At 47.3% G+C, this 15,103-nt stretch overlaps 1 protein-coding gene across 6 annotated transcripts in view; it reads right to left on the bottom strand.

The window, feature by feature from the left end:
- Window positions 1-7,160: 7,160 nt before the first annotated feature.
- Window positions 7,161-15,103, bottom strand: part of LOC144114127 (uncharacterized) — a 93,328-nt gene continuing 85,385 nt past the window's right edge. For all 6 annotated transcript variants that reach the window (XM_077647637.1, XM_077647633.1, XM_077647635.1 and 3 more), the window contains exons 3-5: window positions 14,886-15,074; window positions 13,406-13,516; window positions 7,161-9,764 (exon numbers count right to left, since the gene is read on the bottom strand). In XM_077647637.1, coding sequence (XP_077503763.1) covers window positions 9,627-9,764; window positions 13,406-13,516; window positions 14,886-15,074 — 438 coding nt within the window. In that variant the 3' untranslated portion in view covers window positions 7,161-9,626. The remainder of the gene's footprint in view (window positions 9,765-13,405; window positions 13,517-14,885; window positions 15,075-15,103) is intronic.

Raw genomic sequence — 15,103 nt, 5'->3', positions numbered from 1 at the left:
CACTGCGACCCTTCCCATTCTTTCTGTGCATGCCTTACAAAATGGAAGTCATAATTTTGTTTCCGCCGGGTCGTCGTTAGTATTTGTGAGAAGCTGTGCTTTTTCGTTTTATTACCATTGTCATTTATTTCGCTTAGTTAGGCAGAAAGTTCTAGTAATGCACAAATGCAGGTTCACTTTGCGCGCATCCTGCAAAAGTAAACAGAGCGAAAGGCGCTCTTCTTTCTTCCCACAAATTGTGAATGAGCGACCCAGCTTTAGCACTTCAATGTGGTAATATGAACAGACGTGGTTATTGTTGTTTGGTTTGAAAACATGGTGAAGAATGGAAAAGGAGCAATCTGTCAAGTGCCTCCAGAAGGGGCATCACGCCTTCCTGCTCCAAAGAAACAAAGGGGACAAATTAGCGGATAGATTAACTATCTGTCAGGAACTGAGGCGACCTCCTCCCGCAATTTTTGATGTCGCCCAACAGTTGACTGCCGACGGCCAGGCCGGAGATGAACTCGGCAGGCTCGGGAGTCGATGAGCGCGAAGGCGTTGCTTGTGCAACTCGTCGAAGCTCTGGAACAGGTTATACAAGCGTTTCTTCTAAGAATTTTCACAATTATTCATTTAGGCTTTTTAAGTTCGAAGAGCGCTTTTTTCGGCATAGCATTGTCAGCGGTGTAGCACATCGGAATACAGCTAAATGGTGCTAACTAGCAAGCTGGTTAGCTAATATTGAATAGTTAACGTTTTAACTACTATTGTTAGGCTCCTTAATTACTGAGAGGCGTGTCACGCACCGTAAGCAAAATTCACATCAGTTTTTAGACTTCCGAAAGCGCGGTTACCCTCGGCGTTGTTGCCCAGCCAATTTTGGCTACATCGCGCCAAAATACATGCGCTTTCTAGAAGCTATCAGGCAAAGAAACCTCTCCAGTGCACATAAGTCGCTGAAATATCCAATTTTTTTTTGGCCGCAGTGCCGAGGGTATCCGCGTTTTCAAAATTCTAAACACTGATATTGTCATTAGTTATGGTGGGCTACACGCTTCTCAATAATTAAGGACCCTCACATCAATAGTTCAAAAATTATCTATTCGATATTAGTTAACCAGTCTGCTAGTTAGCACGTCTTAGCTGTATTCTGATGACCTACATCGCTGAATACGGCATGCCGTAAAAAAAGAGGTCTTCTAACTCTAAAAGCTTATTTGTAAAAAATGTGAAAAATTTTAGGCGAGACACACTGCATACCCCTGCGACGACTTTTCTCAAGTAGCACACGGATAGCGACGCCGTCGATTCCCTTCATAATGTACCTGATCTTGTCAGCATGCGTGGGGCATAGACGGGGCGACACGCTTGAGCAAGCCAACCACGTCTTCAGTGATACCGTGCGCGTATACGCGCAACCGTTAATCGGCGCGCAGTTTCCGCACAGCGGGGCGACACAAAACTTCTTGGAACGTGGTCTTGAATACCGCCCAGGTTAGACAGTAGGCATCGTGATTTCGAAACCAGAGCTTTGCGTCATCGCTCAAATAAAAGATGACGTTGTTGACCTTCAGGCGGTCGTCTCAGTTGTTATGGCGGCCCACACGCTCCGGCGAGACCAGCCAGACCTCATCATCGCGCTCGCTGTCCCCACTGAAAATGGCGGGGTCTCGCTGTCACCTGGCACCAGATCAGGTGATAGGCTGCGATGGGGCGGTTGGGCGTCGGCCCGCCTCGTGCATCGCCGATGGAATTTTGTGGCTGCGGATCTGCACGGTGAGGATCTCTGAGTCGAATCCCAGCACCGTCACAAAATTAACGGTGATTTGTTGGGACGGTGGAGCCACTGACGGCGGGAACCTAGGCGTAAGTGCACCGAGTGGCGGAACGTAATGCCCTGCCCCAAAAAGTAGCTCGGGCTTAAGCGCGCGCACCAGTCGGCAGCTAAAGCAGCTCAACGAGCTCCACCGTCTTTTGCCTTGTCGTTGTCGTTATAGTAGGTCGAGCAACTAAGGATGACCAATTCGACAACTTCTTCAAAAAAAAATCACTAATTGAGGCGAGGAAAGCTGCACGAATCACAGTAGGAGATTTCAACGTAGCAAGCCAGATGTGTGGCTGTAACTATGAGACCCCAAAGGGAAGACGATTAGCCAAATTACTAATTAGGGAAGCCATCACCGTACTCACAGACCCAAGTAAGCGAATAAGTCACGAATCTCGAAAATAGCGTCAGCAGATGCGCATGCCCAGACCTATAACTGGCGAAGAATGTTTGGAGGGCGGAATGGGAGACCAGCGGATGAAATCTAGGCAGCAATCATTACATCCTGGTAATTAGGAGAGAATGCAGCAAAATCAAGATAGCAAGAGGAGAAGCCAGGCTAACGGACTGAAAGGAAATCAGGAAAAGGAGGAAGCAGATAGAGGCAGAAGACATCAGACTGTGAAGCGTGGGCTGAGCCACTCTTAGGCGAACTCAGGCATCATGCGAAATGTGTAAATACAACTGACGATACCCCAGCGATCGACCCGCACTTGCTACATCTATGGAAGGCTGGAAGGAACCTTGCGAAGAGGTGGGAGAGCCAGGGGCTCGACAAAAAGCTAAAGAAACGAATAGCGAAACTCACCAAGACACAAGAAAAATATGCATGGGGGCTAGCCAAGGCCAACTGACATCGACTACGCGACTGACTAAAAAGAAGATTACATTGCAAAAAAAGTCGTTTGGAGTCTTCTATGGTGCCGATCGAACACCAACAAAAGGTATGGGGAGCAGAGGGCGAACCTGACTAGAGCTACTAGCTGCAAGGGCAGCGAAAATGTAATAATAGAGAAGCTAACTCACAAATACATTCATACCGGTGAGAAAAAGCTTCGGCGCCGCCAGAGTACGCAAGATAACAGAATGCGGAAATGGACAGAGAAATAACGATAAGGGGCGTTACGACAATCGAGCTGGAAATGAGAAGGAATGCTAGTCCGCACGGTGGTGGAGTCAAAGTCAAGATGCTGGTCAATCTCGATGAAACCTCACTAATAAGTCTAACAGAATTTTTCAATAACTGCTGGGCCAAAGAAAAATATCACAGGCCTATAGAAGACGGCAGAGGTAGACTTCATACCAAAGCCGTTAAAAAATCAACATAGCGAACCTAAGATGGATATCGCTCACATCGGGCTCGGGAAAAGTCTTTGTGAGAAACTAATTCACAAAAGGCTCTACAAACACATGGAAAAAAGACAGAACCTTAACCACCATGCTTGGCGTCAGAACAAACCTATCAACTCATGAAATCCTTCGACAGCTAAAAAAGGAAACAATAGACATGCTGAAAGGCAAACAAAACAAAGCTATACTAGCTTTGATCTCAAGGGCGCATTTGGCAATGCCAAGCACTAGACCATACTGAACAACCTATGCAACATGAACAGCGCGAAAATAACGTGAAGAGATATTAGACAACCTGCCCGAACACACAGTCAGTCTCAACGTAGGCAAGACCAAAGCAGAATCCATAAACAAAGGCGACAGGGGGATGCCCCACAAGGTGCAGTATTATCGCCAATGCTATTTAACATGCTGGGGCTCCCAAAGAAACTCCACTCCACAGAGGCCATCAAGCATGCCCTCTACTACATGACATTACAATATAGAGAAACAGTGGCAACGAAGGAGAATGACAACACCGACTGCAGAAAGCTGCAAACCCAGTGCAAGCGCGTGCAGAATAATGCGGGCTAGCATGCGCTTCGACAAATCAGAACTCCGGATATTCAGGAAAGGGAGTATCGGCAACCGCATCGAGGTAAGGCTTAACGAAACCAGAATTAAGGAAGTCCCAAGTGCTGTCTCAAACAACAATAATCAAGAGGTAATAAGACGCCTAGCAGAGACGGCAGAACAGGTAGCAAGAATGATAGGCAGAATCGCCAACAGGAAAAGAGGCATGAAAGAGAAAAGACACCCTGCTAATACAGGCATTCTTAATCAGCAGAATTGCATACGTACCTTTGATTGAAAAAAAATGAGACAAGGAGAAAATCAACGCCCTGATAAGGAAGGTGTATAAGAGAGCCCTCGGCAGTCCGATCAGCGCGTCAACAGAAACGCTAACGAAGCTGGGAATCCACAACACGCTGAATGAAATAATTGAAGCCCTGCTAACATCGCAAAATTCCGCCTAGCCAACGGCAGGACAGGCATAGCAATGTTAGACAGACCCAAACTGCCATACATCAGCCCTACGCAAGACCAACATTAAGCCCTCTGAGAGCTGAACAACATCTTACAAGTAAAGCCCATATCAAGGAACATGCACCCGGTACACTACGGGAGAAGAGAGGACATAGTTCGAGCAATAGAAAAACGATGGAAGCGCGACAGAAACACACTATACACAGACGTACAGGGTCGGTTGGAGGCATCATGACGACATCAGTTATAGAATTGGATGGCAGCCTCAGAAATAGCGCGTCAATCAGGTGCAGAGACCCAATCCAAGCGGAGGAGGCAGCCATTGCGCTCGCAGTAAACACACAGAAAAACAGGAAAATAGTAACGGATTCATAAGAAGTGCGCAGGAACTACACCAGAGACAGGATATGGCAAGCAGCCTTTAGTATCATAAAGGACATCAAGGAAGCCGAAAGGCAAGCAAAGCTACCAGCGCATCAGTCCGCAGAGGTGTACGAAGGCTCATACGCCGCACCCCGAGCACACCTACCCCGGGCACTCCAACATACGGACGAGTACAACTACTCCAATCTGCTGACCACATACTCAGAAATCTTACAACACTATAGGCTAGGCCGATGGGTATACGCGCCACCGGATGAAGAAATTTACAAGGAACGAGAAATAACACAAATAACAAACACAAACACATATTCAAGCCCAAGAAGACTTCACGAAATCTACTCAGAAGACTATGAGTCAAAATACGCACACTGTGACATAGATGCGGACCTATACCACATGGTATAGGCCTGTAAATGCCAAGCCAACACGGAAATAGAAAGGATAGAAGAACCGACGATTCAGCATTGGAAGGAAGTGCTGGATAGACTGGATCCGGAAGCTCAGCAGGAGATGACCGAAAGGGCAAAAGCGGCTGAAAGATACAACGGACTTCCGGAATAGGAGGACTGACCACCAATTTTAGGACAATTTTAATAATGTTGTCGTCATCATCGCGTTGTTGTCTTCTTCACTGCAACTGAAATATGTGGATGCAAGCAACTTGCATTGCACTGGCGATGTCGAGATCCGCGCAGAGGCAAAGCCCCTGTCGCGGCAGGAACAGAACGCAGGCATGTGATTTTGTGCATAGAGCGGTGTCCAGCTATTTTCCGTTTAATGTACACATTTTCAACGCTGCAAGTGGGCGAACCCACAACACGCGAGCAGACAGAAGCCGAGTTGCAAAGGAATTGTGCAAGAAAGGGGTCACTATACATTACACGGGCACGCATAGGTCAGAATACACTGCCTGTCTGTTTCCTCACCCGGGGCAATATTAAATGACGAAATTCCTTATCTTTCGGCCGCCTGCAGCGTCTGTATAAGCCATGGCGGTTGCGGAATTCCGTGTAATAGTTGGTTGCCAACACCACTATCAGAGAGAAGACCCGGGACTACTCGCCTTACACTGTAGCGACCACCACTCGGCATCAACCAGTGCAACTGTATTTTCAGTCTCCTCGTGGCTTTGGATGAACGCAGGTGTCAACTGGCCCGTTAAATTTGCCGGCAGTATAGGTGCTTTGCCAGGGTGGGATTTATGGGTGTATCTTGAATGGGGTGCTCGGGGGAGGGGGGAGGAGGCGGTGCTATTTGCGCAATGATTTGTGGGTATCTCAGCGCCGAAAAAAAAGAGGGTTCCGCATGCTTTTCACGTAGAAAATTTCTCGCTTAGATCAGAGGCACTGTAAGCTGCATAGTTATGTTCCTTTTCCCCTTCCAGCCTACCGTCTTTCACTCACCGTGCGAGGGCGTCGCAGGAAATGTGCGTCAGCGGCAAAGGCAGGCTGAAAGGAGCACAGTGGAGACGACGGTCTATTTTCCCCTCGTGTATGCACCGTTGAGAAGTGCGCGCGAAGAAGAACATGGAGCGCGCCCGGAAGGCGCCGGGTGCGTTGAGTTATGGCCCACCGTGGTGCCGGACGTGCTGGCCGTTACCACAGCGCACAGCGGGCGTCCTTTGGCTCTCATCTTAGCAGCACAAAGGACCGGCTGCGGCTTTCCGGAAACACGGCTCGGTCGTCCGCGCCTTCTCTGCGGCCCCCGGTTCACTGGAGTACCAGCAGAGTGGCTTCCTTAACTAGTGCGCAGGAAGCATGGTGGCCTGGTGCGGCACGGTTGAGAATAACCTCCTGGATGCCGTCACACGTGCGTGTGTTAACACAGGTGTGAAGAGCAAGAAGGAAATGTGAAGGCTTGGAAAACTTGTCGGCCAGGGCGAAGTGGTTTTGCTCGCGGTGCGTGGCCACAGTGCGGGGTTGCACAATACAGGGCGCAGGGCTCGCTCCGTACATCGCACGCCGGTAAATATGGCAAGTCTCCTTAAGACTAGGTCACTGCGCACCTGGAGTTGAAATCTCGCGAAAACGCTTTCAAGGATGTAGTTACTACTACCACCAATAATAACAATAATAATAAACTTGAGCAGACAACCTACCTTGTTTTTAATCGTATGCTTTTAAATGAGCAACGCAACTTGCATGCGGTAGAAAACACGATGGGCTGACAATGTGGGAATTCTGGTTTATTGCACTTGTCACAGTTTTTATCTGAACACTAATATGATTGTTCTTTAAAAAAATTTATTCAAGAACAATACTGAATGCGAAGCTGGAGGCAAGGGCAAGACAATAGCGTGTAACAGGGCATAATTACATTATATAGGCTAGGAGTGGTTTATGGGTAGCGTTGCCAGAAATAAATGTGCATTAATATGGGAGCCTGAAGCAAAAGATGAATGAAAAGACTGGGCAGTTTGGTTACACTGTGCCCTTTTACGAGGTGATACCACTGGATTATGACATGTGACACCATCATTTCCATGTAGGCCACAGAAACGGTAACGAAATCGAAAGGGTGCATTTTTGCGCATTTGATTACCAAAGAGTGACATGAATATAAAGTAACAATAAATAAACACCGATAGCGTTCGCCTTGCACAAGACGTTTTTTTATTGCGGGTGCTCTGGTGGACAAGAAGCCACTATAGATGCAACGAGAATTCATGCAATCATTCTGAACATTTTATTGCCCACTTCTGTATGTTCGCGATGTGCACTTATATTTACTGAAAATAAGCTACTGATTTCGCTTATGCAGGTGTGTACATGTACGCGTTATGATAGTAGGTACTCAGTTTTACTCGGTGGTCATGAAGCATACCTCTTCGTGGTCGTAAACCACAAGATTTTCTATTGGCCCCAATTGTGATAAGCCTTCTAAATTTCCTCAGTATCTCATAGGCTGGGATAGGGTGGTATTGCCCAGAAGTGTTTAGAAAAGAGGCCAAATATTGGTTCACTTGGACTAACATACAGAAAATTCTGTTACGACATTACAGTTAGCTAAAATATATAGCTTTAACAAGGTGCAAGAGCAAACTTCAGTACTGTGGGGCAGGTATGGGATCCCAGATGGAAGCATGCAAACGTTGAGAGACCATGCCTGGGCTTTGTGACCATACTCTCGGCAGCTTCGTTAGCCTACGTTCCGAGTAAATAAAGGACGAATATGTTCTTTGAGGCCACCCTGGCTACCGGTCGCGTGCATGGCCACCCTTTGCTCGTGCAGGCTACTCCAAGCCAGAGTGCCGCACGTGCCCCGGGGATAAAATCCCAGGAGGCAGCAGTGCAGTGAAATTCCAGCGCTAAAAAAAGAAAGAGAGTGGCCCCAATTTGAGCCACCCGCTGTAAATTGTTGGTTAAAGAGTCCCAGAGCCATTCGAAGGGCCACTCAGACAGAGACGTGCAACTTTTTTGTGTTGTTTCTTTTCTTACTCGTTGAAGCTTCTCGTCCGACCTAACCGGCAGTTTTGAAACAAGCGTTCCTAAATAGTTTTGTTGTTTCTCCTAACCTCTTCTGCGATGTTCATTTCACTGCGCGGTAACGTTAGGTATTCGGGAGGCTAACCTTTCGTGCGCAACTAAAAAAAAAAATTCTCATACTTCACTCGGACACTGCAAGACACTCTACTCCGTGTCCCTTCGGGAGCGCGGACTCCCGCTTGCCAGCATCCGGTGGCGAATATTAATCGCATTAGCAATGGCCCTGGTCCCCAGACTGTATCTGGTACATCCATGCGTAATAAAAACGAGCTCCCTTTGAGATTTGCTCGAATTAAGGCGACAACGCTCTGAATATGCGGCGTGCGATTAGATTCATTGAATGCGTCTCCATTCATTGTCGGAATTCACTAACGAAGGCATCATGGGCTCTTGGCAGTTCTTAAAATGATGTATATGTGTTATATTGTGAAAGTGACGATCCACACAGACGAGAAAAAGACAAGCAGTGGCTAGAACCACGTCATATTTTTAACATCACGACAGAAGAGAACAAGCAAGACACAAGTAATGCCCGTATTTGCGATATGAACTTTATACAGAGAGTGGTTTTGATAATTCACCTTCCCCTCTTCCGTCATGAAAGTATTTAATTTCTTAGCCCGCGATGCGAAGCGAAGGAGCACAGGGCACCCAATGCTGTGGCTTTACATAATAGAGCTCGTTCGAGCGTAGACTTATTCACACTGACTAAATTTTGTTTTATCTTAACCTAAGTTCAGATGCCCTCTGCAGTTTGAACCGCTGCAAACTGACACACCTCTCGACTCGTCAGCTTAATTATGAGCTAATTGATTTTGTTAATGTAAATCTTAGAATGAGTACTTCCGCTAATATATTATGATAAGCTCGAGCGAGCCTGTGTTTAGATTAAAGAAATCAAGATCGACACGCTATATATGCTTCAAGGCTGCTCACTACGCTAGCTCCGAATATATTTTTTAGGAACAGAGAAATGTCACTGCGTTGAATATCGTCTGCATGCGTCAGATGCTTGTTCTTGCATTCTTGAAATTGGCACGCACACGCGGGGGAGCAGGTGTGTAAGCATTATTATTGTGTACATAACAAAGCTTGAACCACTGCTGACTTCGGCTGCTGAGTTGCACAAAGAGAGAGAGAGAGAGCAAAAAGAAAGCTGTGCCATTGTACGGGCCACAGCCGGTCGACAAAACGTAACAGAACAGACGGACAGGCAGTGGGCAACTTATAAACGACGAGTACTCTTTTCCCCGCGACTTATCGAGGGGACGCCAAAGTGTCGGCGTCCATTCCCACGATAAACGGGCCATTCGCTAACTCACGCTCGTATGGCGGGCCAGGCGTTTCCCAGACACGAAGGCATCTCGAAGGCACGCACCATTTGGCTATCACACTCGTTTCGCGCGAAGCTCCGACACGTGACCGCCAACGCGTTTTCACTCGGGTCAGCCCCTTTCCGCCCGGCAAGCGACCAGATGCAAGAACAGGCATTCGGCGGGAGTGGTCCTTATTCAAGGCGGCGACGTTCCATCCTCAGCAGGTCCGTCGGGCCGCGCGCAGCTCAGCCGTCGGGCCTACTTGGGCAGCACCTGCGTGGTAGTGGCCGCGTGCAGGCCAGGAGGCGGCAGAGCGGGTAGCCTCTCCTCTTGGAAGAACTTGTACGAGAAGTAGGACGAGACGACGAAGCACATCATGGCGAACATGGCGAACACCTGTTGGTGGCAGAGGAGGCTCGGTTACAATCCGACCCGTTCCCTTCTAGGGCAGCAGGGCGCATCAGGGAACAAGGACTCGGCAAGGCACAGAAAAAAAAATTCGGCACAGGCACTTCCCACACTGCTCACGTGTGGGAATGCGAAAGCATTACTCTCCCTGGGTGCTTTGTTTACACGCCATATTTGTGCATGGATTAAAGTTCTTCTCGACGAGTTTATGCGTTTGCGAGTGGGCTGTGTACCAGACCGCAAACGTTCGGACCCTCTCGCTGCACGGCGATGAGGCTGGCCGAGTTTGCACGTCGTGGACGCAGGACGAAGACATTTGGTTGCGGTTTCCGGAACGCACCCACCCGAATTTGATGCAAACCCACACACGCGTGACACCACACGGAACACTGCACGACGAGTGGTTGCATCACAATTTTGATAGGAAAGTCTGGGAAGGCATACAATTGCAGGGGCATATGTCGTCGCTTCGAATCCCTGTCGCAAGCTAGCCTCTAGCTTGACCTGCATATGTAAGCTATATGCAACGAGAAATCATATGGCACCACCCGGAACGTACGAAAAACGGTTGCGTCATAATTTTGGCACGAATGTCGGGAAAACTGGCGCCGCATGGTGGTCGGCCAGTGGCGAGTATATAGTATAGACGAACGACTTGCATAAGATTGTCTCAAGTAGCGGTGCTCGGCTTGCTGTGTGCGTCATATGGCCACTTGATGACGTCACCCTATTCTTCTTGCCATTCTTCAGCGTCACTCTGGGTCCACGCCCTCTGTTGCGCCCGGCTCTCTTCTACTACGAGCCAAGTATCCCAAAAAATTACAGCTCTCTTATCCTATCGTGTCTTGTACAGAACATCAGACAAGGCCAGTTAGCCGATCTATGTAGATAACAAACCACTGTGCTCAGCTCATCTGTGGTAGACCAAAGATCACGATAAGGACCGGCACGATGCCCAGCCTGACAGTTGCAGTGTCTGTCACTTTTAGCCACCGTTTACTATGTGGTCGCGGCGGCCCATGGGGCCAGAATAATAACGAAACGGCACTAGTGCGCTGAATTTTGGTACACACTAAAGAACCCAGCCACAGCCCTCTTTTATAGCGTTTCTGTGAACTCTTTTACTAGCGCTCTTCGTTATTTGGAACAGTGTCTCCATGCAGCAGAATAATGTAATATGTTTTATTGAGGTTTAACGTTCCAAAGAGACGCAGTCTATGAGGGAGGCCGTAGTGAAAGGCTCCGGAAATATCGATTATCTGGGGTTCTGACATCGCACTGACATCGCACAGTACACGGGCCTCTAGAATTTCGCGTACATTGAAATTCGACCGCCGCGGCTGGCGGAATAATGTAATATATAAGCGAAACGTTTAATATTAAAACCCTGAAATTCTTTCGCAGACAGCCTATTTCTTTACCACCTTTTTTATTTTCACTTCTTGTATTGTTTGAGTTCTTGCTCCTGAAAGGTACCCCCACCTGCTATCACGCGCACATGTTTGCGGAACTGAATGAATTTCGTTGCTTAATATATTTTGTTTACGATTTTAAGCGTCACTGGAGAGCGCGATTAACACCATTCAAGCTGTCTGGTATGCTGCTCAATTTGAGTTAGCTGAGGTATGCATTGAGGAATTGAAATGCGTTACATTTGTGTCCATGGACGAGGCTTATTATCAATTTAAAAATTTAGAAAAAAAATTGTTGAAAATTTAGTTAAAGAAAAAGTATAAAATAAGCAAACACCTAATAAAAAATCTTAAGAAGCTGACTCCGCCAAAGGAACCCTGCTTCTGTAAAATATCTGTGCTACGAAAGCAAAGAAACTAAATCTCGATAAGGAACAACTAAAGCACGGCAAAAATCCAATGAGAAATATCAACAGGGCAGACAGTTTAAACTTCGCACCCGCTATGCACTATGCCGAAAAAATCAAACGCGATCAAAACAACTGAAGCACGAACAGCTTCCCCTGGCTGTTAGCCAGGGGAAGCTCAATACTTGCGGAGGACAATTTCACTTAAAAGGCGTGGAGACTTTCTTTTAGGGGTGTTACTCAACGTCGCTTGTATTTCCTCTCCAGGAGGTAATATGTTGGCGTTTTTGCGTTCCCACTTAGGCTTTCTTGCTTGCGTTTGCTTCGTTGCTGATAGTACACCACATATAAGAAAGACACAAAATACCCCGCGTTTTCAGGACATTCACATTCGGAGTAGGCAGCGTATCTCAGTACGTACACCACACTTCGATGTTCAGTAAACCCTTCTAGTATTTGTGGCCAGGGTGATAACGAAGCATCAAGCTTCAAGAGCGAACAAAACTTTGCCGTTTCCGAGCACGATGTCCAGCGACGACAAAACTTAGGGCGACGAAACGGTGGAGCTGTTCCCTTTCATTCGCTTTGAGAGGGCATGCTAGGAGAATGTACGGGACGTAATGTCCGCATAAGTCGCTTGGATCACCTGCAGAATGGTATTTAGTAGTGTGCACGACGTTCAAGTGAAAATGACTCAATGATAACGAATAATTTTTGGCCCCGAGCACTGTTGCTGAAGGAAGGACGTCATCGGATTCCTCCTGTGCTGCATGACAATGCTCAGTTAATTATATCGTGTAGCTCCTTCATCTCTTAAAGTGCTGTCGGCGGCTGCTCGACTTGTGCAAGAACCAGTCGGCGAAGGACGATGCAGGTATCCTTGAGATTTCTATCAGATTCTCGTGCATGAAGGTGCTGCTCCTGCATTCTTTGCAGGCCTTGAAAAGTGGAGAAAACACAAGCTGATTACCAGATCAGCCTGTGACAAAAAAAAAAGCAGGCCATGGAGTAGGGTTAGCTTTTCCGCTTCTCCGGGAGAGTTGAAGACGACATTCAGCAATAAAAGGTTTACGTTTCACTCTCTAATCAGCTCACTTATCAGTGTTACCGACAGCGGTGCCATTAAGGAAAAAGGCGGCGAGTTTTAGTGCGCCGGAATCAGAAACGAGCATCCTAACAGTTAACGGTTATTTATATATAGACACTTCCTTGAAGTTCACATTTGGTTTTGATTGACTTCTTTACAAGAAATTAGCGGATTTGGTTTTCTCTACTTAATGCAGGGGTCAGGGACCCCACCATGAAGTTATCCGGTGAGGTCTGTCTATGCGCATCCTATGTTCTCAGTTAGCTGCGCTCCCTGAGCACAGGCAGTCTTGTTTATTACGGCACATAGCAGCATGCTTAATCGCGCCGCAATTATTATTAGTCTGGTCTGTTTTGGCGTTACGGTTTCGATATTAAGAGCGATTCCGAAGTCGCACTCAGCTCGCTGAAAGTTTCCAAATTTGACCCCCGCATAGGCGCAGTGAACCAAGATTTTATCCCTGGAGTACCAAGCTATGATTTGGTTTAGGTTTTCTTTTTTAACGATCAGTGGTTATAAAGTTTCTTCAACTACTTATTTTCCGTAGTTTCCAATTTCTTGCGCAGTAGGCATATTTGGCGCCTCCTAAAAAAATTTCTACGTTCTCTTCTGAGTTTCTCGATGACTTTTTTAAAACCCGAGGCGCCTGCCGACATGCCTGCTACGGCGTTTACGCGATAGCTGCATTTAGGAGGCAGTCATGGACACTGAAATGATGCTTACCCCGGCCACTTTGGTCGACGCATTGTCATCAGGATCTGGGCAGTAGGCGGTGAATTCGAGCAGGCAAACAATCAGGTAGAACAGGGCGATGAAGCTGTCGCTCACCAAAAGCTGTCACGAGACAGACAACACAGGAGTGAGAACTTGGGTCGAGTACATTAAAAACGTTCAAACAAGGCAGTCATATTATGGGAGCCATTTACATGCATGCATCAATCCCAAACTTGAGGCAGCGCTGGGAAAGCAGCTTGAACTGCATGGCGTGTTGAAAAGAAAAATGAACGTTTGCGAACTTGTGGATGTTGCTCATCGACCCAAAAAGCGCAGTAAACTTCGGCCCGTGATAAACGAATTATGAGCTGCGCCATTTATGTCCTTGCATAAACGGCACAAATTTTAAAGAACCAGAGGACCGTGAATATTTTGCGCATCCATAGGCACCACCGTTAAAATAGTCAAGGGCCCCCAAGCGAAGTGTTGTTTCTACGATATAATTGTTTGGTCCTCACAAACTTTCCGAAATATCCTTAAAAGTACAAGTAATCATGTGTGCCTGTTTATTAGAGTAACAGGTGTCAGAAAGTAATATTAAGGTACCAAAGAAATCGCCAGAGAAGCTCGTTATGAGGAGGTGTCGAAAACAAGCTACTTTTATTTTTAGAGTATACCAAGTTCTTGCCCAAGGTTTTCATAGGAATTGATGTTTTTCTGTATTCTCCCTTGGTATTATTTTAATTTGTTTTTGTAATAAACCACTAAGGCGAAGGAGTTCTTGAAATTTTCAAGGCTTGAGATGAATTGGTGGCCGGTTTCTAGAAACGGGAATCTGTAATGCGAAAGTACGTTTTTGACTTCCATGCACTTGTAAAGAACGCCCGTGAATCCTAGCTGCTGTCCTGTGTGTAAAGCCGGATTTATGAGAAACGATTAAAAGTGGAAGGAAGCGTGGCTTTATCTGCGCATTGCTTTTCTGGAACCTTTTTCACCCGAAGAAACAGGGGCCAATGTGGTTTAATTTCTCGTTCAGGGGGAGCGGTCTCTCTTCTCACCTCTTTTTTTACCCGCCCCTTTAAATCCGCCTATGTCTGTCGACAGGGTTCAAGGCCAGTTATAAAAATGCCAGGTTGATGACATACCCACAACGCTAAAGCCACTCTTTCTTTTCTGCTCGCAAAGCCATTCACCACAGGCACGCCCGAATAGGGAATGATTGGCGGCAAGAGCAGGCAAGAGGGAATAGAAATTGCTCGAGAGGGACGCCGTGAGAACATTATCTCACCCCCAACCTCGTCTATCGCCTTGATCGATCCCCTCTGCCGCCTTTGCGTACGAGTGCAACATCGCATACACAGAGGCTGCAAGGAAGTCCGAGGATACACACCCGGTTCCCTGCTAGACGCATTTGCAACCAAGCAGGGTGGGCTAACTGCAATCGAGTATTTTAAGAACTGCAAGTTTTGTACGTTCAATGGGGTCTTACGGCGAGCGGTACGTTGAAGCATCTGGCGAGGGCCTCCTGGGCACGCAGCACAAACACCATGATGACGAAGAAGGCGAACAGGAACGACGTGATGACGACAAACAGGCTGAACTCGTAGCGGTGAATGTAGGCGTAGTAGCACTCGCCACTGATGGACTCGATGCAGATGAGCCCGCACAGGCCCAGGGTCTGCAAAAGATGGGGTAACGCCCTGCTCC

Source organism: Amblyomma americanum, chromosome 1 (assembly GCF_052857255.1).
Source record: "Amblyomma americanum isolate KBUSLIRL-KWMA chromosome 1, ASM5285725v1, whole genome shotgun sequence".
Classification (NCBI taxonomy): domain Eukaryota; kingdom Metazoa; phylum Arthropoda; class Arachnida; order Ixodida; family Ixodidae; genus Amblyomma; species Amblyomma americanum.
The sequence above is the reverse complement of the archived record's forward strand: the minus strand, read 5'-3'. Positions and strand labels throughout refer to the sequence as shown.